This window comes from Rhinolophus hipposideros (genome assembly GCF_964194185.1).
Source record: "Rhinolophus hipposideros genome assembly, chromosome: 10".
NCBI classification, from domain to species: domain Eukaryota; kingdom Metazoa; phylum Chordata; class Mammalia; order Chiroptera; family Rhinolophidae; genus Rhinolophus; species Rhinolophus hipposideros.
Genome location: NC_138056.1, coordinates 65,798,710 through 65,824,231, shown reverse-complemented (window position 1 = coordinate 65,824,231; position 25,522 = coordinate 65,798,710). Strand labels below are relative to the sequence as shown.

Below are 25,522 nucleotides of genomic sequence, written 5' to 3'. Positions count from 1 at the left end.
TCAGTAAATCATTTAACTCTCCATGTCCTTGGCTTTGATTTTTATAAATGAAGATAATATCTTTCTTCCAGGAATTTAAAAATATATATGAAAATGCACTGAAAAATGACCATACAGATAGGGTTTTTTATAACTGAACTGTGTAGTCATAGGTATTTTTATAGTGTGACAATCTTAACCATTTTATCATTGTCATAGGAATCACCTATTGATATTATAAATAACTGTCTTTTGAGCATGGTATAGTTGTATAAATAATCATGTAGTGTATATGAAACTGCTTTTGAGTACTAATAAAATCTTCTTTCACTTTAATGTTCTCAGTGTCCACATTTGCTTTAATGTATCTGCTAAAGCCATGTTTGTCATTTGTTTTCATAATTTTTTTTCATTATTTTTCCTAGTTCAGACAGATTTATTAAAAAGCCTTACCTTCTTACTACAGTGTAAAGCATGTCTACACTTCACTTATACAAATTTAACTATATATGTTTAAAAAATACTTCTTTGTAGTACATGGTTTCAAAATCTAAGCTGCCTAGTTTATCTGGTGCCTAAAAAGAAAAAACAGTAATCTTTTTAAAACATGGAGGAGAAACTGGGTGGACATATTCTGAAGCAGCATGTTATTCAAAAAAACATACTTTAAAGAGTATTGTATTTTTTTAAGAGTAATATTTTCAAAATGAGTAATTTTGACCACACACAATGTTCTTCTTTGCTGACTTTAATACAAGTCTTCTCTAAGATGCATCCCAAGTGTAGTTTCAAATAGCAGAATATTTGGTTTATTGGCTAGAATTTGTTAAATTTCTGTTACGGTGCTGAATATATCTTGTAGCAGTTACTATGACAAGGTGGAACTTCAGCATACACTATAATTTCTGGTGTATAATCTTAACAATCTTGTTCTGATTTTATACAAGTTGTTACCATTATAGAAGCAGTCATTGTTTTATAAACATACCAGAATGTATACAATTAAATGAGAGGTTATCTATCCCTCTCCTTACCACCCCTTCTCCCCACCCCCACCCCCCCAGCAAAAGAAAAAGTAATCATTTGGGGAAGCTATAAACTTGGTTCAGTAATACTGCTATTGCTCAAAAACATGTTGGTATTCTATTTTTGAAATTACCTTCAGAGTTTGAAGCACATTTTAAAAATGTCTTTAATAGTCTTTAATGGTAATGAATCTTTATCTTTTGAAATTGGATTTAATTTCTGGAAGCTGCTCACAGTCTCACAGTCTCTTTTAACTGAGACAAGTGAATAAAGTGAGTGTTTTAACCACTCACGGGGAAAAAATGAAGTGTGATAGTTCATATATTTATATATAGTTTTGATACTATGGTTTGTAGACAATCTCTAGGAATATTCTTGCTATGATGGAAATGTTAGAATAATCAGTCTTAGAAGGTGATTTCTTTGAAGGAGACAGCACTCAATTGAATACATAAACTCTTCTACATGTATTATGATGTCAGTCTCATTACACTGTGATCATCTTTCTAGTTTCCTTAGCACCCACAGAAGTATATAAATGCTCCTGTGTTACTGTTTTTCTAGTAATCTTAATTGTCTCTTAGTGTTGCTTTATTATATACTTGTGATAATTTTAATGGAGTTCATCCTTTTCTGAATCAGAAATTTACAACATTTGTTTTCCTTTCCCAATATCATGCTCTGCTTCGCCATGAAACATTTTTGTTTTTTCACCTGACTACATTATTGGATTGTTAGTAAGTTTTCTGTTGGATTACACTGTATCTTTAACTTGAGTAGTTTTTGCCATTTTACTAAAGTATATAGAGGCTGCAGTCTTAGTGGATAGGTTATCTCAGTTTTGCACCACTTTTTTATGTTGATTACTACTTTATAATTTTCTTCATATACATTGATCCTTTATGTTATAAGTCACGTCATTTCTCTGTTCAGAATCCTTCTTTGTTTACAGGATAAAATATTCTGGTAATCCCACACTACTTTTCTATACTTGAATCTTTTTTCCAACATAAAGCGTTTTTCATACCTTTTTAGTCACCTTTATTTATTAAACATACCATGTTCTTTCCCAGTGCCAAAGTTTTGACCTTCCCATTTTTATCTGCCTGAAATCCCTTTTTTCTTTTATTAATTGCCGTTTAATTGCTTATATTATTGTTTTTGTTCCAATATAACCAACCAATCCTTCAGAAACCTATCTGATCATGTCTGTTCAATAAAATCTTCAGTGAGGCACTTGCTATTCTATTGTTTCTGCACCTTTACACTTTTATTGCAGTTATTTTTATCATTCATTTGGTACTAAATGAATACTAGCTTTTATTTTTCTAAAGTATTATATGTTTATATGTTCTAGTTCTACACATGGATAATAATCTTCTAAAGAACAGGACCATGATTTTTCTCTGTATCTCTTTCAACACAACGTATAGCATAATTTAGAATAGATGTTCATATAATTTTTTTACAGATGTTCAGTACATTATTTATTAAATAATTGTTCTGTCATCTTCACTCAAGATATTTCAATTGATGTTACTTTGGGAACATTTTATAATACCAAATAAATGTAGTTTTTACCATAAATGCATTCATTGTTGTAATCTGGTTATCATTATTATATTTCTAATAACTTTATTTTGTAGACGCTTAAGTGAAAATGGTACATGTTAGAAGATATGAAACAAGGAGAAATTCTAAAACTCAAGAGTGTGAGCAGAAATCTCGAGTTGATTGGAGGCGGACTAAAAGAAGTATTATGTTACAAAAGGATGATAGTGATGAAGACCTTGATAATGAAGAAGAGCTTGATAGTGATAAAAGTGTTGACAATAATGACAGTGTTGACAGTGATGAAGAGCTTTCTAATAACAAGGAGCTTGATAGTAATAAAAAGCCAGAAAATGAAAAAGAGCTTAAATTAATTAAAGTTGAAAGCGAAGGAAACAACTGCGAGCATCTCATTAATACCGGCAACATTTCAACATATGAAGAAGAAGAAGACAAAACTAAACATAGTAGTGTTGACTTACCAGATCATGAACAGCATTCAGAAGAGGAGAATGAGCTCAACAAAAACACTGGACACATAAAAGAGGAGGATTTAGAAGATGAACATATTAAGCGAGGAACAAGAAAAAGGTTCTCCTCTGTGATGTATGACAGTGATGAGAGTGATGACAGTGATATCCTAACACCTAGAAAAGCAGGTGCTAAACGTGCATGTAGAGTGGTTGAAGATGAATGTTCTTCAGCAGAGATGGAGCAAACACAACCTGAAAAAACTTTAGCTGCAAAAAAGCGAGAACAATTTCAGAAACTGCAAGAACTCTCAAAACAAAGATCTCGTCAGAGATGCAATAGTAGACATTTTGAGGTGTGTTATATTTTATTGGTTTTGTTGCTGTTTTAAATTTTTACTTGAAGCATTATTATATAAAAATCAAAGTACTGAGTCTGTTCTATTTCTCAATAATTCTAGAACTTATTTTCAATGAAATATCTGTGAACATGTTTAATTGCCGTATTGAGTCTAATATATTGTTTTATCATGAGCCTCAGTTCATCACTCTTTTTCAAAATTGAAAGACTTTTGTATGGTCTTTCTGTTTTTAATCTTCTACTTATAATCTTAATATCTATTTTAAATGTTTTACATTACTTACCAAGGCATATTATCCCCTTCCTAATTTGAAATTTCAACATTTAACACAAGATTTTTTAAAATACGAAATTAATTTTTATGGGTCATTTATATTTTGGTTTCATATTTAATCTTTTAATTTCACATCCATACTGACAATATTATTAAAAGTACAGTTTACTGAAGGAATATGTTTTAATTTAATTAGGACTCTGAAAAGGAATCCTGCCCAAGCAGTGATGAAAATGAAGAGGAGAAGGAGAAGGAAGAGGAGGAGGAGGAGGATTATGAATCTGATGAAAGTGGAAATAATTATATTATGGATGGCTTTATAGTGCAAGATGAAGAGGGTGATGAAGAGAACAAAAGCCCGCAAGGCGAGAATTTGACTACATCACAACTAAAATTAGTAAAACAGAATTCTCTTTGTAAGTTAAATATCAAGAAAATGTTTTATGACTGTTCTAATCATGATATTATATCAATTTTCCAATCAGCCTTTTACTATCATGTTCTAAATCATTGATTAAGAACTAGCTTCATTTTCAGGTAACTTGAATTTGTCGGTCTGATAATACTTCATTCTAGTGGTTTGAGGAACCCTTTATATTCTTAAAAAAAAAAAAAATTAACTTTTATTTATTTTAAGTGTGTTTTTCCAGGACCCGTCAGCTCCAAGGCAAGTAGTTGTTTCAATCTAGTTGTGGAGGGCGCGCTCACAGTGGCCCATGTGGGGATCACTTTGTTGTTAAGAGCGCCACTCTCGAACCAACTGAGCCAACTGGCTGCCCCACTCTTGCAAATTCTTGAAAACCACCAAGAGCTTTTGTTGCTGTGGGTTACAGCTATCAACATTTGCTATTGTAGAAATACGTAACAGATAAGTTTAAAATAATATTAATTAATCGACTTAAAATAACATCAAGAAACTCATTACACGTTAACATAGATAACATTTTTATGAAAAATAACTGTTTTCTCTCAAAAGAATGATTTTATATTTTAATATTTAATGACTAGCTTAATAGAAAGAAGCTGGGTTTTTATACATATCTGCTTTTGCATTCAGTCTGTTGTGATGTTTTTGTTGAAGTAGATGAAAACAAATTGCTTCGCACAGATAAGTAGCAGGAAAGGAGAAAAGTATTTTTAAAGTAATTGTGGATATTCTCATTTGACAGCACAAAAATTCGACTAATGATAGTTTCTTAAAGGTTAGTTGCAATATGGAATCTGAAACCACATAAATGAAATTTTAGTATTTACATTACTGTCCATTGATCTGTTTTGTACTTTGAACGGATCTTTTGCCCATGCATGATTTTGTAACATCATGCACTGCTCATTTGGAAAATATTGATTCATTGGGTTATTCAGGTATTATAAATATTGACACATTTCATTATAAAATATTTTTAAATCACATTTGTTAATATCACCACCCATCTCATTAGAAAATTCTTTAGGTTGGGGCAGCTGTCAAGCTCACAGTAGCAGACACAAGTTTTTCAAAAATCTCATAAAAGATAAAAAATCTCATAAAAGATAAAATAAAAAATCTGTTTTATATCTTTGGCAACAAAAACTGTCCGTTCTTGAAATTACAGGTTCCCTTTGTTCTTTTTTGAGAAAATATATGACAAATGGCAGAATTACCATAGTTTGTCAGTCCTTTCAAGTAAACATGGTGTTTCATGACAATTGAAGCTTTTTCAGTTCCCAGTCCAGTTTTTCCTCAAAGTACCATCAATCATATTTTGGTTTGCAGCATACTTCCCATTTTATCCTACTGACTACTAAAAAGATGGATGCTCAAGACTCAAGATTTAATAACGTTAATAATTCTAATTTTTACTACATCAAGGACACTCTTAAGCAAAAGCTTTTTCACTGAGTACACAGCAGTGATGACTACAATAATTACTAGTAGTTTGGTGCTACTGCCATGATTCATGTTAGGAGGCCAGCTGCCTCACTCATAGTTACTTATGCAACATTAGTGAAAAATTTCAACAGGTTGAAAACACAACTGATTATCTTAGCGTTACTGCTTTGACCTCACAGATCCCTTTAAATGGAGTTGGGGACCTAAGGGTTTACAGACCACTGGTTTGTAAAACCACTGATTATTATCAGGAGTATTGAAGCTGATAATGAAACCTATCAGAAATAGGAAAGTAGAATCTTTTATATTTCCTTATAGTTAATGAAAATATAAATAGGACCCTAAAATTAAGGTGTCTGATCCCTATATTTGTACATAAATTCAAAGACTTTTTTTTTTTATGATGTTTTACAACTCTGGTAGAAACAGGCTGTTGGATATATACATTTTGTTTTTCTTAAAGAATGCATCTTTCCCAATTTTTAAAAAAGAGCACAGTTACTAAAATTAAGTGTAACATGGTTCAATGTAGATCTCATGATTTATAATAATATAGATTTCAAGAAATTTTTCAGTTATAGAGATGCCAGTGATGGGCATTTATATATTGAAAACTAATGACTATTAAATCAATAGGCATTGGTTCATCTGCCACCTGGATATTTGAATCTCAGGGAAACTCAATTGGGAGGTATCCCATCATTCTGAATTGTAATGTCTAGAATGTGATAGAACATTTGTTCAGAGATACCCACTCATACCCACTTCTGCTAATTAATGAAAATAAAAGTCAAGCATGTGGGAACTATTTTAACTTCCTTCTCTATTCTACACTGCTATGCTTGCTTTTGCTTTTTTAAGGGCAGTTGTAGATGTACTGAAAAGTTGAGTACAGAGCGTTCTTATATAACTCCTCTCACACAAAATATCCCTGTTATTAATATCTTGGGTTAGTTTGGTCTGTCTGATATGATGGGCCAATATTGATACATTATTATTAACTGTAGTTCATAGTTTAACTCAGGGCTTACTCCTCTTTGTATTATACAGTCTATAGATATTTTTGGTGTTTTTAAAAAAATATTCAATTACAGCTGACATGAAATATATTAGTTTCAGGTATATTACATAGTAATTAGACATTTATATACCTTATGAAATGATCCTCACAAAAAGTCTAGTACCCATCTGGCACCATACATACTTATTACATTATCATTGGCTATTTTCCTCATGCTATACTTTACATCCCAATAACCATTTTTATAACTGGAAATTTGTACTTCTTAATCCTTTCCCTTTCTTCACCCATCCCCATACCCTCCTCCCATCTGGCAACCATCAGTTTGTTCTCTGTATCTATGAATTTGTTTCTGTTTTTTAATTCATTTATGTTGTTTTTTAGATTCCACATATAAGTGAAATCATACATATTTGACCTTCTGTGTCTGTCTTATTTCATTTAGCATAATACCATCTAGGTCCATCCATGTTGTCATAAATGGCAAGATTTCATTCTTTTTTATGGCTGAGTACATTGTATGGATTTTGACAAATGTATAATGACACCACAGGTATCCACCATTACAATATCATACAGAATAGTTTCATTGTTCTAAAAATCCCCATGTGTTCTACCTATCCATCCCTCCTTCCCCTGAGCCCCTGGCAACCACTGATTTTTGTAATGTCTCCATAGCTTTTTTACCTTTGCCAAAATGTTTTATAGTTGGAATCACACAGCATGTAGCCTTTTCAGATTGGCTTCTTTTACTTAATAATATGCATTTAAGTTTCCTCCATGTCATAATGTGGCATGATACCTTATTTTTATCACTAAATAATACTTCATTGTATGGATATACCATGGTTTGTTTATCCATTCACCTGTTTAAGGACATGTTTGTTTCCAAGTTTTTGGCAATTATGAATAAAGCTGCTGTTAACATTCATGGACAGATTTTTCTGTTGACATATGTTTTCACCTCATTTAGGTAAATACCAAGGAGCTCTGTGCTTACTTTTATTATTGAGCATCTCTACTTCAGAAGCAGATGCCACTCATTGTTTATAGGATACGTTTTATTTTGTGTGTTTTTATTTCTCCTTCTGGCTCTGTCCTTACAAGCTATCTTTCCTTAACTTGTAATCATACTCATGCCTTTTCTCCCTTGAGTTGGCATGTTCCGTTACCTACTATTCTAAATCTTACCTTTTTGTTCAAGTTTTCCAGTAATTCTACAAAGCATTGTACTCAGTCTCTTGAACCCAGTGAAATTTTTCTCACTCAAGTTAGTGGTAACTTCCTAGTTGCCAAAATGCTCTTCATTTCTTGTTTTAACCTGGTATTGCTATGTGCCTTGCCACCAAGCATTGACGACTCTCACTTTCATAAAGTTCCCTTTTTAGCTGTTAGGGTACCAGTCTTTCTTGCCCTTCCCTTTATAATATTGCTTTCCTGTTTTTCCATTTGCTAAGTAATATTGATGTTTCTAAAGATTCCATCCTAAAGCTGCCTTCATTTTGCATGTGCTTCCGGCACTCTCCCATAACTTCAGCCCAATCTATAGGCAGAAATCTTCAAACTTTTGTTTCCAGTACAGACTTCTGCAAAGCCTATGACCCAGTTTTTCATCATCTTATTAAACATTTTCATCAGAGTGTCTTTCAGACACCTCAGACTCAATATGTGTCTGCTCAGAGTGACAAAGAACCAAGTAGTAGACATAAGAAAAGTATATCTCTAGTGCCTCGCTAGATAAATACTTGCTACCAGAATACTGGAAATTAGACTAATAGTGAACGCTAACTAGTTTTCACCTAGCACAGAAAGAGGTTCATTCTATCAAAACAGCAGAGTATGCCTAAGAACAATCTTGCAATCATTTATGCTAAATGTTAAATCCTAGAAATTTCCCTCTTAGTCTAGGATAAGTAAAAAGTACCAGTGTAATATTTTGGCACAAGGTCAAAAGTTAACACTGCCCTGAAGACTCAGAGGAAGAAAATGTCTGCGAAAAATGTTTCATTTAAAGAAACAAAAGAAAATTGTATAAAGCATTTGCTTTGCAATCTGTAGGAAAACCATAGGACGTTACAAAAAGAACAATTTGAGGTGAAAGAGAGCTAACTAAGGATAAATTGCCAGAAAATTAAAAAATAACATCAGAAATACAATCTATATTGAAAGAAGTAAAGAGCAGAAAAATCAGTACAGAAAAATCTCTTCAGTGATGTATAGAAGAAATTCTCTAGAATAGAGAAAAAAAAAACAGTTCTGAGGGAGAAGTTAGTAAATAAAGGAATAGAAATAAAGACTTTCACAAATTCCTGTGGAGGAATACAACAAATGAAAATCTAAAGGAAGAAATCACATAACTTTAGTGAGATATGTAAAAGAAGCTTTTAATGTACTAAGAGGCATACCTTATTTTTTAATGGAAAAACATATGGAAATGGGAACTTTAAAATGTCACAGAAGAAAACATTCTTGAGTTGCTGAACACACCATTTATGCAGATTAAAGAAGCACACATCCTAACAAGTTGATGAAAATAGATTCACAAATAGACATGTGAAGGAAATATTTTTCTAATTACAAGAATAAAGAAAAGTTATCTAACCATTCTTTTTGGAACTTAAAAATGGTGTAGTATTAGATGCCATATTAACATTAATATGTCAAAAGAAAAATTATAATTTCAGTAAATTCTAAAAAGGCATTTGATAAAATTCAATGTCCATGCCTAGTTTTTAAAAATATTAAAAATAGTAATATGAGCATATGTCCTTTGCATAACAGACTATTTTAAACCAAGAGCCAAAAGAAACAACAACAAAAAAAAAACCATGAGCCAACATCATACTTATAATGAAACACTAGAGATAGTCTCTGTACAATGAAGAACAAGATAAAAATATTCTTCCTTTGTTATAGATATTTTTGAATAATGTATGACATGAAATTAAAACAGGAAATATAACTATTGAAAAGGAAAAGACATTTATTATTTGAATTTGATTATATATACAAAAGCTGTAAGATTCTGATTTATTTAACCAAGGATACGGATGTTAAGAGAAAGGATACAAATACATTGCAAGCAGGAGTAGATGCAGCATATATTTCCATAGTTTTCTCATGTTCTTTTTTCCTTATTCGGGTTTTGGGGGAAGGATCTGTTAGAGCAGAAAAAGAAGCCAATTTCTAGTTCTACCTCTGTCCTTTTACACTGGGCTGACACCTCCATTCCAGAAGAAAGTACACCAAAAAATATACACCTAAGAGAATATTTATAAACATTATTTTGGTTCTTGAAATAAGCTTAGCACTAACAAGACCACATCCTCCTCAGGGTTGGGGGAGAAAACAGTGAGTGCCCAGGAATTCTCGAACAATATCTCCTCTCCAGCTCTGTAATGTCCCAGGAAGCTCATTTTGCACAAATATTTAAGAATGACTATTTTTGAATTAGTGAAAGATCTTAGGAAAATGACCATATTCATAATAAATACATAAAACTTAATAATTTTATTGTATACTATTAATAATTATTTAGGTGGTGTAATGAGAGAAAATTCCATTTACACTAGCAAACACAATAAAGCTCCTATGCCTAATCTTAAGAATAAAAGCATGGCTTTCTAGGTTCAAGAATAAACTTTACTGTGAAGTAGAAAATAAAATAAAAGGGAAGACTCAGCATGTTTCTGTAAGGTAATAAATAGTACAAGGTTATTTCTTGTTTTATTTAACCTTATAAAACAATCATAAAGTTTACCTGGAAGAACAAATATATAAGAATAAAAACAAAGAGTAAGTCAAAAGGACTTGCACTACCAGATACAAGTAGTTATCACAAAACTGCAATAAGTAAAGCAGTGTAGTACTGATAGAATGATAGATCATTAGGAAGGGTAAAGAGTGCTGAAAAAAAATCTTTACATATATACACATACATATGTATTCTATGTGTGTATATATGTAAGTGTATATATGTGTATATATATATGAAATTATGATAAAGGATGCATGGAAAATCAACAGAATAACTAGACTATCCAGTGGTTGGATGTGGGGAAATTGATTACGTTGGAAAAATCAAGTTGTGCATAAACACAAACGTCGTTGGTTTTTTCCTGTGTCCTTTTGAAATTTTTTTATAATCATGGAAGAAAGTTACAAACAATATTCCTAGGATATTCCACAGAAACCCATCCAATATTGGAGTCCAATATTGGAATTAAAGCACTGAATAAAGTTCTGGAGGAGGTCTGAGCTCTGTTTTGATTCTGCCTCTATCTAGTTGTGTGACCTAGTGTACATTATTTCATCACTGTGTCAGTTTTCTTAATTTAAAGATGAGAGATTTGAATTTTATTTTCTCTAATTTTTCCATCCAAGTCTAAAATTTCTAAATGTTCTGAAGTACCATGTTTTCCCGAAAAAAAGACCTAGCCAGGCAATCAACTCTAATGTGTCTTTTGGAGCAAAAATTAATATGAGACCTGGTCTTATTTTAGTATAATATAATGCTTTGTAAAATATAATGTAATATGATTAATATAGTTAATATAATATATAAATAACATGCATAATATAAATATGTATAATATTCATATTAAATACCGGATCTTACATTAATTTTTGCTCCAAAACACGCATTAGAGCTGATTGTCCGGCTAGGTCTTATTTTGGGGGAAACGGTATAATAGTATCAAATCTAACAACCATGCAGAACAATATCTATCTAGGGGATAGCAGCATGAAATCTGGAGTCAGATTGCCTAGGTTCCAACCTTGGTTCCAACACTTACTGCTGTGTTTCCCCTAAAATAAGACCGGATCTTAATTAATTTTTGCTCAAGATGCATTAGTGCTTATGTTCAGGGAATGTCATTCTGAAAAATCATGCTTGGTTTTATTTTCTGGTTAGGTCTTATTTTCAGGGAAACACAGTAGCTGTTTGATCTTAGGGAAGTTTTTCATTATGTGTGTACCTGTTTCAACTAAAAAGAAACCAAGGGTCATGATAGTACCTTGTAGGCTTGTTGTGAGAAATAAAACAATGCGTGTAAGTGCATGAAATGATGCCTGGCACATATTTGCTCAATTCCTTTTTTTGTTGTTTTTTTCAATTTGAGATACCAGGAACATAATTTCTCCACCACCCCTCCCCTCCACTCAAGCACAATGAAATTGAGGTCTTCTTCCTGACATTTCTAAGAGAGATCCTGATATACACATCTGTGGTTAGGGAAAATACTCTCCAGATGATTCTGATCTTTTGCCCTTTCTTTTTACTCCCAATCCTAAAGAGACTCTATTATCAGGGTCTTTGAAATAGAGTAGCAGTTCCCCAAAACTATAGCAGGAGAATAACATTGGACGTTAGCACATTCAAGACTGATAAAAATTCAGTGAAATAAAAAATTTTATTTCAATTCATTTGATAGTTAAACTTAGTGCACAGGGAATGAATTTAAATTTTTTTCTCAACATATCTATTAATATGCCTAAAACAGTTGTCCCTTAATACAGTTTGGGAAGTGCTAGATAAAAGTTTAAGTGCATTATAATACTCAAAATTAAATTAGGTACTAGCACTAAAATATCCAGAAGTTGATGAAAATCTAGTTAGACATGAAGTCTATTGAAGAATTATTTCGTTTTCCAATTATGTTCTACTGATTTTTGAAAAGATTCATAAATGGCTATAATCAGTTCTTGTGTAATTTTCAATTGATCATAGGCCCTCTAATGTTTGAATTATCTGCAGTTGTCATTTAATTTCATTACTGCTTTTTTTTTTTTTGGTCACTTTAGTACTTCAATAAGGTGTTTCCTTACAAAAGAACGTATACTAGAAATATCCCCTAAAGTCTAAAAAAGTTAGCCCTTTTAATGACTAAAATAAAGGTAAAATGGTCTCTCCATGTTAAATCCTATCTTTGTTTTACTTCAACTGAAAGCAAAGTCAGAATTCACTCATGAATGCTAATAATAAATCTTATTTTGCTTTAATCCCTTACCCAGCATCTTCCACTTTTCCCCAAATATTCAGGCTGCTGTTAAATGTCTCCACAGGTGACCAAAGGAGGGCAAATATTCTATGATTATCACTCAGATCAAGAAAAGGGTCATGTTTGGTAGATAATATTTCCACAGCCATAGTAATCCTTGACCCAAGAGCAATGGAATGAGAAATAGTAGGGACCTTCTCTCTTATCATAGCCTCGCTCATCAAACAGATGATTGCATGGACCAGATCGGGTTACTGGGAAAGTAGGCTTATATGTTTGCTATAAGAAAGAGTAGATATAACTTAGTTCTAAGGTGATGTGGGAAATCCTAAATCTGGGGCATCAGAAAGGGACATGGAGTTTTTATAGCCATTGGGGTTCCGGCTAGGGTAGCAATTTCATGGACAGTTTTGTATGTAATGTGTTTCAGAGAGAAGGAATAAGACAGGAATTTCATGTACATACTGAACAATCCACTCATATAGGTTTTCTCTCTTGCCCTCTCTAATTGTCAAGCTGATAATTAGGTATACAGGGGACGATTTTGATTTGTTTTCACAACATATCTCTTAATTTTCCTTTAATAAGTTTGGAAAGTGAAGATTATTTGAAATAACAACTAGAAACTTTGAATTAGAAGCCAGTAGATCTGGAAAATGGAAATTTGTTCATTGACTGGAGAAGTCACTTAGGCAGCTATAAAATTAGGATAATAAAGTGATTTCTTCTATTTATAGTATTAATTTCTTAGCCTTGGAGAAAGGAACCTATTATATTCAGGGAATTGTTTTGTTTACTAGATCCTAACATTTATTTAAAATTAATTTCAGATTCTTTCAGTGACCACTATACTCACTTTGAAAGAGTTGTGAAGGCTCTTCTGATCAATGCTTTAGATGAATCATTTCTGGGAACATTGTATGGTAAGTTAATAATATGATTGGAACAACTTTTTTCCCCCCGATTTTTTAAAAACTCCGCTATTTTATATATTAAAACCAAGGAGACCTATGCTTAAGGCCCTCCAGTTGTTTCCTCTAGGATCAACTGTACCAAAGGTCCATTCACATCAAAAACTAGTGTTTTATTATTTGTGAAATGTAGAAAGTATAACAGAAATACGTGATGGTTCTACCCCTGGAGAGTTCGTGGTGAATTTGAAGAGAGAGGACACACACTCATAAAACAGCTGGATAGTTCAACACTCATATGTTGTCCCAGCCTCCCTAAGCTCCTAGAATCTCACAAAAAGTTACATGCCGTTTTATGCTTTTGTGCCTTTGCTTATGCTGTTCCTCCTTAGACTATAATCCCTTTCTACATTACATTTTCCAGGTGAGTGTAATATTATTTCCACCATGAAAGCTATCTATGACCCACTCAAGTAGCATTTGTCACTCCCTCATTTGTGCTGTCATTATCCTGAGGGTGGTGGTACTGATGTACTCATATATGCACTTTTCATACTTGTACTGAAAATGTATTTTTGCCTTCCTCCCTTTCAAGAGTCTGACAAGAAACATACATTATACATACACTTATCACTTGCCTCTAGCACTGAATCTGGCACTTAGTAAAGACTATAAATATGTTTCATGAATATCAAGATAAGGGCAAAAAGAAGATTTCATTCACAATTTATTGAACAAATATTTACTAAGTGCCAACTAAGGGCCAGGTATTATTTGAGGGCTGGGGAAGTTGCAATGACCATGACATAAGATTTCTGCCCTTGTGTTACTTAAAGTCTAATGGGAAAGACAGACAAATAATGAGTAAACAAATATATAACAATATGATTTCAACTAGTGATTAGTTCTTGGAAAAAAAAAAGTAGAGTAAGGAGATCGAGAGTGATAAAGGAAAGTCTGTTAGTTAAATTGGTCAAAAACGGTCTCTCAAGAGGTGGCTTTTGAACAGAAACCTGAAAGGAGGGAGGATATAATACATGGATCTAGCAGAGAGCATAGCAAGTGCAAAGATCATTAGGAAAGAGTCAGTTTGATGTGTTCAAGAAACAATTAGGACAACGTCATCAAAATGGCGGCGTGAGGTGAGCCTCTGTAAAGCTCCCCTGGAATTTACAACTAATCGAACAATAACTCCACAAAGGACTTCCTGCACAGCAGACAGGCAAGACGAAGAGGCCCATTACTGAATTCACCTAAAGGTGGGCGAATCTCGTGAGCAGGGGAGGGGGGAAGGGAGAAGTGTGGAGATGGAGCCGCGAGGGCACAGGACACAGATCTAGCTCAGTGCTCTGAGCTCGCTTAATCCCGGAACTACCACAGCTGCAGGAGAGGGAAGAACTCGGACTGCTAGGGCTCCGCTTATGGCCCACAGGGCTGAGGGGGCAGCATATAACAGGGCTGAACCCAAAGCTCATGGCAGAGATCTCAGAGAAAAGACTGAGGGAAGAAGGCTAAAAACGGTGGTTTAAGCCCTCACTGCCGAGCAGAGAACAGAAGCTTTGGGCACTGAGACTAGCCGCCCCCTCTCTACCCTCCCAGAGCTCGCCCCGCCCCACCTGCAAGGCACTAGAGTTGGAACAGTAGCAGTGTCAGATCAAAAGAACAGAATATTTGCTGTTCTGAAAACTGTGGACCGCAGACACAGATTCGCAGCCCAACTAGTTCCGGCAAAGGAGAGGGAGCTGTGGAAGTAGGACCGGCTGTAGTGGTGGTTGCCGCCATTGCTCTGGGCCACCTCTCACAACTCACCCCACCCCTGGCTCCACCTATCTGGGCGAATACCTGCAGGAGTAAACAGAACTGCTGAAACATAGGGGCTCTGAATCTGGTGCAGGAAGAGCTTTGGAACTCCAAAAACTCTCCTCATACCCACACGGACACTGCACCCTGTGACCCAGGCGAACTATTAACAGAGGAGAAGCCCATCTCCCAGGGAATACCCCTCATTGTGTGAGAAGCTAGAATAGTGCAGAGAAAACATAGCACTACCATGTGATGGAGGAAGAAAAGGCTGCAGTCAGAGAGAAAATAAAACATTCTACCAACAAGTACTGGAAAACAAAAGGAAGGCCTCTTCCTATGAACCTGTTGCAGAAGCCACTCTTGTAGATGTCTAGGAAGAGAAATAATAAATCAGTAATTGCCATGAATAACAAAGGGAATAAGACTGCTCAGAAAGAAAGTGAAAAGTCTCCAGAAAAGGAACTTAAAGATATGGAAATATGTGACTTAAATGACAGAATTCAAGATTTCAGTTCTCAAAAAACTCAAAAAGATGGAAGAAAACACAGAAAGGCAGTTTAATGAACTCAGAAACACAATCAAAGAATAACATGAGCATTTTATGAAAGAGATTGAAATTTTAAAAAAGAACCAAATGGAATTTCTGGAGATTAAGAACTCAATAGAAGAAATTAAGAATGATTTCTTAATTTCTTAATCTACTACCTACAGCTTAGGTAGTAGAGTTGACCAGATGGAGGAAAGAATCAGTGCCATCGAAGATAGAAACCTGGAAATTACACAGATGGAAGAAGAAAGAGACTTGAGACTTAAAAGAAATGAAAGAACTCTACAGGACTTTCTGACTCCATCAGAAAGAGCAATATAAGAATAATGCCATGCCAGAAGGAGAAGAAAGAGAGAAGGGAACAGAGAATATATTCAAACAAATTGTTGATGAGAACTTCCCAAACTTGTGGACAGAACTGGATCCTTGAATCCAAGAAGCAAATAGAACACCTAATTACCTCAATCCCAACAGGTCTTCTCCAAGACACATTGTATTGAAGCTGTCTAAAACCAACGACAAAGAAAGAATCCTCAAGGCAGCCAGGGAAAAGAAGACGGTAACTTACAAAGGAAAGCTCATTAGATTATCATCAGATTTTTCAGCAGAAACTCTACAAGCCAGGAGGGAGTGGAACCAAATATTCAAACTATTGAAAGAGAGAAATCATGAGCCAAGAATAATATATACAGCAAAGATATCCTTTAGATATGAAGGAGGAATAAAGACCTTTCCAGATATACAGAAGCTGAGGGAATTTTCTAATACACGACCTGCACTACAAGAAATACTAAAGGAGGCTATTCGACCACCATCAATAGAGACAATTTGTGGCAACCGAAATGTAGTCACACAGCAGCCTAGCAGTCTGTTCCCTCTAATCTTTCCTTAGGTAAAGGTGACCCTGCGGGATTGTCCCTCAGTGGGGTTGAGTTTATGCTACTCTAAGTCTCCATGTTTGGTCCTTGTGAGCATGGTCTGCAGTCAAAGACGGGTAAGATTTCTCACGGGAGAAACAACCTAAGCCAGACGGGATCCCCCTAGGACCCCCATGAGCTAATGTAAAGTTAGGAGGTAGCTGTGCCCCTCCTCTTCTGAGAAGCTACTGACACATGCCTCAACTATTGTCCTTTACCCTCAGGTGTAATGGACCCTTTAGAACAATAGCATCTCGCCCGTCCTGTTTGGCTCATGGGATAATCTTATCTTGTGAGACTTGTTCCCCCAGGGATTGTATGCACCACACCTTGGTCATTTGGGGGATGGTATGCATCGGTTGCTTTCGGGTGATTATGGGATTTGGAATAAATGATTATTGTATGGTGTAAGAGTTTCACAGACCCTGCCCCTAATCATGTGATCTCTATTGTGAAAAATCAGTAATACCCACGGTGACCCGATTCAGGGCTCCAGTCCCTTGAGGCTGTGAGTCCCTTGGTCCTCTGTGATTTAACTATATTTGAGTCTCTGTCTCTTTATGAGAGTTTAACCCTCGCCGCCTCCCTTGCGTTCCCACGGCTTGTGTTGTGCAGGACGCAACACCGAAACTTAAAAAGGGGGAGAGTAAAGGCCTGAACCGGAATATGGGAATGGAGAAAGTAAGCGTGATGAAGAAAATGGAATACACTAAATATCAAACTTTCTTTTACATAAACTTAAGGGTAACCACTAAAAAAAATCCAGAACTGAAATGTATACTGTAATAAAAGAAGAAACTGAGGGAAACATCATAGAATTCCACAACACAGAAATAACAGACAACAACAAAAAGACAGACAAACAGTGGAGACACAGCCTTACCAGAAAACTAAAGATAGAATGACTGGAAATTCTCACATATCAATAATTACCCTAATTGTAAATGGACTGAACTCACCAATAAAAAGGCACAGAGTAGCAGATTGGATCAAAAAACTAAACCCAACCATATGCTATCTCCAAGAAACATATCTCAGCTATAAGGACAAGCACAGACTCAAAATGAAAGGGTGGAAATTGACACTCCAAGCAAATGGTACCCAGAGAAAATCAGTTGTAGCCATAATGATATCAGATGAAACAGACTTCAAGGTGAAAAAGATAAGAAGAGACAAAGATGGACATTTCATAATGTTAAAGAGGACATAACATACAACAAGAAGACATAACAGTCATCAATATTTATGCCCCCACTCAGGGAGCACCAAAATATACCAAGCAACTACTAACAGAACTAAAGGGAGAAGTTGACCAAAACACAATTATACTAGGGGACTTAAATACATCGTTGACAGCTATGGATAGATCATCCAAACAGAAGATAAATAACGAAATAGCAGCCCTAAATGACACATTAGATGAAATGGACATCATTGACATATATAGAACACTTCATCCTAAAACATCAGACTATACATTCTTTTTGAGTGTACATGGAACATTCTCAAGGATAGACCACATATAGGGACATAAAATCAGCCTCAGCAAATTTAAGAAGATTGAAATCATACCAAGAATATTCTCTGATCAGAAGGCTTTGAAATTGAATATCAACTGCAAAAAGAAAGCAGGAAAAAACACAAATACATGGAGATTAAACAACATACTTTTAAAGAACGACTGGGTCAAAGAAGAAATTAGAAGAGACATCAAAAGATACATAGAAACAAATGACAATGAAAATACATCCTAACAAAATGCTTGGGATGCAGCAAAAGCAGTTTTAAGAGGGAAATTTATATCATTACAGGCCTATCTCAAGAAACAAGAAAAATCCCAAATAAATAACCTCATGTTACACCTTAAAGAACTAGAAAAAGAAGAACAAGTGAAACCCAGTCAGCAGAAGAAAGGAAATAACAAAAATCAGAGCAGAACTAAATGAAATAGAGAACAAAAAGACAATAGAAAAAATTAATGTGACAAAGTGTTGGTTCTTTGAAAAGATTAACAAAATTGACAAACCCTTGGCTAGACTCACTAAGATAAAAAGAGAGAAGACACTAATTAACAAAATCAGAAATGAAAACGGGGAAGTTATCACGGACACCACAGAAATACAAAGGATCATCCAAGAATACTGTGAAGGATTATATGCCACCATATTCAATAACTTACAAGAAATGGACAAGTTCTTAGAAACATATAGCCTTCCAAGGCTGAACCATGAAGAACTGGAAAATCTAAACAGAACTATTACCAGTAACGAAATTGAATCAGTCATCCAAAACCTTCCCAAAAGCAAAAGTCCGGGACCAGATGGCTTTACTAGTGAATTCTACCAAACCTTCATACAGGATCTAATACCAATCCTGCTCAAACTCTTCCAAAAAATTGAAGAAGAGACTGTACTCCCTAACTCATTTTATTTTATGAGGCCAACATTACCCTGATACCAAAACCTGGTAAGGACAATACAAAAAAAGAAAACTACAGACCAATATCTCTAATGAATACAGATGCAAAAATCCTAAACAAAATTCTAGCAAATCGAATACAACAATGCATTAAAAAGATTATTCACCACGACCACGTGGGGTTCATCCCCGGGGCATAAAGATGGTTCAACATCCGCAAATCCATCAATATGATACATCACATAAACAAAATAAAGGACAAAAATCATATAATTATATCAATTGATGCAGAAAAAGCATTTAACAGAATACAACATCCATTTATGATTAAAACACTTAATAAAATAGGTATAGAAGGAAAATACCTTAACATAATAAAGGCCATATATGACAAGCCCTCAGCTAATCTCATAATTAATAGTGAAAAACTGCAGCCCTTTGCTCTACGTTCAGGAACACGACAGGGCTGTCCCCTATCACCTCTGCTTTTCAACATAGTGTTGGAAGTCCTTGCCAGAGCAGTCAGGCAAGAGAAAGAAATAAAAGGCATCCAAATTGGGAATGAAGTAGTTAAATTATCACTCTTTGCAGATGATATGATGCTATATATAGAAAACCCTAAAGACTCCACCAAAAAGCTATTAGAAACCATCAACGAATACAGTAAAGTTGCTGGCTACAAAATTAATGTACAAAAGTCCATTGCATTCCTATATACTAACAATGAAATCTCAGAAAAAGAAATACAAAAAACAATTCCTTTTGCAATTGCAGCTAAAAGAATAAAATAGGAATAAACTTAACCTAGGAATAAACTTAATCAAGGATGTGAAAGACTTAGATGCTGAAACCTATAAGACATTTTTGAAAGAAATTGAAGAAGACACAAACAAATGGAAAGACATTCCGTGCTCGTGCTCATGGATTGGAAGGATCAACATAGTTAAAATGGCCATATTACCCAAAGCAATATACAGATTTAATGCAATCCCATCAAAAACCCAATTTCGTTTTTTAAAGAAATAGAACAAAAATCATCAGATTTGTTTGGAAGCACAAAAGACCCTGAATAGCCAAAGCAATCTTAAGAAAATAGTACAATACCGGAGGTATCACACTCCCTGACTTTAGCTTGTACTACAGAGCAACAAAAATCAAAACAGCATGGTATTGGCAGAAAAACAGACACATAGACCAATGGAATAGAATTGAGAACCCAGAAATAAAACTACATAAATATGGACAGATAATTTTTGACAAAGAAGCTAAAAACATACAATGGAGGAAAGACAGCCTGTTCTATAAATGGTGCTGGGAGAATTGGATAGCCATGTGCAAAAGAATGAAACTGGACTGCTATGTGTCACCATGTATCAAAATTAATTCAAAATGGATCAAAGACTTAAGCTAAGACTGTTACAATAAACTGCATAGAAGAAAACATAGGTACTAAATTTATGGACCTTGGGTTCAAAGAGCATTTTATAAATTTGACTCCAAAGGCTATGGAAGTAAAAGCTAAAATACACGAATGGGACTATATGAAACTTAAAAGCTTCTGCACAGCAAAAGAAACATCGACAAAATAAAGAGGCAACCAACTGAATGGGAGAAAACTTTTGCAAACAGTGCCTCCAATAAGGGGCTAATATCCAAAATATACGAGGAACTCATGAAACTCAACAACAAAAAAATAACCCAATTGAAAAATGGGCAGAGGACCTGAAGAGACATTTCTCCAAAGATGACACACAAATGGCAAATAGACATATGAAAAAGTGCTCAACATTACTAATCATCAGAAAAATGCAAATAACAACCACAATGAGATATCACCTCACCCCAATCAGAACGGCTGTCATCAACAAGACAAACAGTAACAAGTGTTGGAGAGACTGTGGAGAAAAAGGAACCCTCATACACTGTTGGTGGGAATGCAGACTGGTGCAGCCACTATGGAAGGCAGTGTGGAGGTTCCTCAAAAAATTACGAATAGAGTTATCATATGGCCCAGCAATCCCTCTCCTGGGTATCTACCCAAAAAATCTGAAAACATTTATACATAAAGACACGTGTGCTCCAATGTTCATCGCAGCTTTGTTTACGGTGGCCAAGACATGGAATTGACCAAAATGTCCTTCAATAGATGAATGGATAAAGAAGTTGTGGTATATATACACAATGGAATACTATTCGGTGGTAAGAAAAGATGATATGGGAACATTTGTGACAACATGGATGGATCTTGAGAGTATAATGCTAAGCGAAATAAGTTAGACAGAAAAAGCAAAGAACCATATGATTTCACTGATATGTGGTATATAAACCAAAAACAACAAAATAACAAGACTAATGAGAAACAAAAACTCATAGACACAGACAATATGGAAGGAGAACTGACTCTGGGTGGTGAACACACAAGGGGATTTATAGATGATGTAATACAGAATTGTACACCTGAAATCTATGTAATTTCACTAACAATTGTCACCCCAATAAATTGGAAAAAAAAACAATTAGGAGAAGGCCTTTCTTTCCTCTAATGTCCTGATAGAATGATTCTTTGACTTTATTACTTTTTTTTTAATTTAAAATACTTCTAACCTATCAACCAAGTATCTTCCTAAAATTATGGGAAGAAATCTTTAAGTATTCACTTATTTAAATATGTCATGAGGGCAAAGTGATTGGTCTTTTTGTTGTTATTGTTATTCCTCTGAACAGATGGCATCCGGCAAAAATCATATGCACAAGATATGTTGACATCTCTTCATTATTTGGATAACCGCTTTGTTCAGCCTCGTCTAGACAACTTATTCTCTAGAAGTCGTTGGAAAGAGCAATATAAGGTACACAGTTTTATTTGTTTTTGAATCTCTGTGCGGTGGCAGATGAGGTGTATGATATCTCAGGATATCAATATTCTGTCAGACTGTATAAACTTCTAAATTATCAGCATTTTTCTTTGTTAAATAATTAGCTTATTATTTCTCACCTCTTCTAAAGGCTATTATTGTTTTAATCTTTTACACTTATATCTATCCTATAATTAAGTAGTTCTAAATGATGAATAACTTTAGAACATCTCTAGGGCTTAGCTGATCTATTCAAATGAAGAGGTTGTCTCACAGTATGTTAATTGTTGTTTCAGAAAAAAAGTTAAAGAAAATTTGAGAAACAGTGGCTTTAACTGGAACTTAGCTGAAGGACTTTTTAAGGAGCACTAATAATGTGAATTTATACTATAAATTTTTAAGAGGGTGATGTAAAATGTAATAATTGTCAAATTTGTGTGTTACCATATGGCTCCTTTTCATAAAATACTTACACCTTCTAGGATAATTGATTCCTATAATATAATTTGGGAAATACTCACCTAGGTTGTCTTTGCCATCCTTCTCCACCTTAAAGATTTTGTAATTCTACCAATTTGGGTAAAGCATCTTTTAAATTTATAAGATTTATTTCATGTTATCCTCTAGATTTCTATTTTATAATCTCCAATAGTAGAGGGTTACGATATTATTTTAAAAAATTTTTATCCTCTGTATTTGTCACATTGTATCTTCTAATGATTAGCACTAGGAAAAATGGCAAGAGAAGTTCAAGTTCCCTACAGTCCTTCCAGCACTTAAATCATTAGCTGCTCTGCCTTATTTATGTCAGGGGATTTGGCTTCACCCAGGACTGTTCAGCCTTAAATTACCTAATGATAAATTAGCCACAGATGGTTTAGGTTTAAGGGACAGTTATAGGATTGCAAAGAGAGTCATAAGACTTCACTTATGTGAAGCTAGAATTTAGGGTCACCATATATATCTTTTTAATTTGGGGTGAGTTTTTAACCTCTCTAAACTCTTCCTTAGATACAGAAACGATTTACCTACTTTAAAGGGAAATATTTACCTACTTTGAAGGCAAAGTGCATAGTACATAGAACATAATATAAATATTTTTACTTGCACAGAAAGAAAAACAGCATTATGCATTGACCATTAATTTTACCAAGTAATTTACATGCAAAGCAAAGTATTGTATTTGATGTTCAAAGTTAACCCCATGAGGAAGGCACTATTATTTCCTCCATTTTAGAGTTAAGGAAACAATGACTCAGAAAAATTGAGTTAACATAAGATTACACAGCTAGTCATTAACCAGGCGGATACATTTACACCTAGAAGCCTTACTCTTACTCTAAACCTATACCACTATGCTGGATTAGCTTTACCATACTGTGAAAGGTGATGCTGAATTTGGATAACCCAATGTTGAAATAATAACTGTAAGATGCAAGAAAATATTAAAGATTTAGGATGTAAATGATTCAGTACAATCTTGGTCAGGATAACCTAGGTTATGCTGCAAAAGTTAAATAACATGATAGACAAAATAAACCAACAACAAAAATTTCAATAGTTGAACCCAAAAAGTTTATTTTTGACTCCTGTGTCCATTGTGAGTGACCAGGAGTGCTCTGCTTATCATAGTCTCCTAGCTTTCAGCTCAGCATGTGCTTCCGTGAGCAACACAGAAGCAGGAAGAGGGTTAGTCACCTCTTTCCTCTGAATGTCAGCCTATAAGTGACATGTGTCATGAAGTGTCATGAAATATGAGAAGTATTAAAGGTAAATAAAAAACAATATTGTTGTGAATCATACAATGTGAAAAGGAAACCATCAGTGTGTTGAATACTTAATTGCTACCTGGCTGATGGAGAATGTGGACATGTGTTCGTAACCCTGCTAAAATGCTCTTTGTGTACAGTTCAAAAATTGTGGTAAAACCTAATTTACACTACTAATTAGAACAGTATTGTCTAGCACAGGCCTAGAGCACAAATAAAAGTACTCAAGCACATGTAATTTCACAGCTTGATAAAGCTTATTTATGAATGCCAAATATTTTCTCAGTTTGTTCACTCATTGCTAAGTCATCTATTACACCATCCATGTTAATACTGGCCACCTAGCAATCCTAGTTCCAACTTGTTTATTTTAACAGTAGGTTAGTAAGTCACTATCAGAGGATTAAATTATTTCTGGAATATTTTTTGGAAAATACAATATTATTCACACAATGGAGGCTAAATGTGATCTGTTTTTGTCAATTTTTGACTTAAATGGATTCATCTTTTATTATATTCTGAATTTTTGCTGCTCATTCTTTCCTATTTTTAACTAATTAATACCTCGTTAACACTCACTAGAGATGAGAAGAAGGAAAAGAAATAAAATCTGTGAAGAACACTGCTTAGTAGTAACTAATAAGTGTGAGAGATATGAAACTAATGATTTTCCTCGTCTGTTTTCTTTTGATTTAGTAGACTAAATTGTAAATTCTGTTTTTTTCTTAATTTAAAAGTATCTTGTCAAACACGTACTGTGTACTTAGTATTAAAATTAGAAATTCCAGTATTTTGCTCTTGCATCTTATCCTGTTATTGTGATTCCTGATTTTTGTTTTAATTTGTTTGGGTTCTTTGTTTTATTTTGTTGTTGTTCTTCTAATCCTTTAAAGCTTCATTATCCCCCCCCCCCTTTTTTCTTTTTTTCTTTCAGGAGCGGGTAGCAAATTATTCTAACGTGAGTATTCATATGAAGAACCCTGAAGACTGTTCCTGTCAAGCTTGTGGATTGCCTCGCTTCTGTAAATATTCAGTGCATTTATCAGGAATGTTATATAACACCAGCACTATGAAAACAGATAACTTCATGTCACATGATAAACAGGTATTATTTTTTTTCTCCCGTTTTAGTTTTCGGTATTTAGAAATCTTCAATATATAGGCTAGCACAAATAGCCTTGTTATTTTCACAAATGGAGAAAACACTAGAAGAAGGAAAAAAAATACAGGGAAAGAGGATACAATTTTTAAATGTGAAAAATATGCCTTATGAAGAGATTCACTCCAATTCAGTAAGATACTAAAATCCGTGCATGTTCTCTAAGTATATCACCCAAGGGGTGGGGGTGGGGAAGGGGGTACAGGATGAGGATGAAATGGGGGTAACTAAAGCAGGGGAAGCAGAAGTCCCCTTTGAGCCCAAAGGAAAATTTGACCCAACTGGAAAATTTTATGGCAGATAATATACCAAATTGACAATCCACAAGCTAATAATTGAAGATGCCTATTCATCCTAATATGAAAATTAAAAGAAAGCCATGCTTCGACGTAGACTATATCAGAAGTGTGTCTGAGTCTAGAGCATTACCACATAGTTAAATTGCTGTTAATTTTGAATGAATAGACAAAACTGAAAAAAATATTTCAAATAGTGAAGAAAAGTATTTGATAAACAAGAGCAACACAGTACAACATGAAGACAAAAAATGCAAATGCAGTCTACTACTATTTATTTTTTAACCTAT

The 25,522-nt window shown here is 34.3% G+C and overlaps 1 protein-coding gene across 5 annotated transcripts in view; it reads left to right on the top strand.

The window, feature by feature from the left end:
* Positions 1-25,522, top strand: part of CCDC82 (coiled-coil domain containing 82) — a gene marked incomplete at its 3' end in the record, with an annotated part of 42,366 nt that overhangs the window by 2,617 nt on the left and 14,227 nt on the right. For all 5 annotated transcript variants that reach the window (XM_081061618.1, XM_081061617.1, XM_081061620.1 and 2 more), the window contains 5 exons: positions 2,652-3,382; positions 3,858-4,077; positions 13,388-13,480; positions 21,878-22,002; positions 24,712-24,882. In XM_081061618.1, coding sequence (XP_080917744.1) covers positions 2,666-3,382; positions 3,858-4,077; positions 13,388-13,480; positions 21,878-22,002; positions 24,712-24,882 — 1,326 coding nt within the window. In that variant the 5' untranslated portion in view covers positions 2,652-2,665. The remainder of the gene's footprint in view (positions 1-2,651; positions 3,383-3,857; positions 4,078-13,387; positions 13,481-21,877; positions 22,003-24,711; positions 24,883-25,522) is intronic.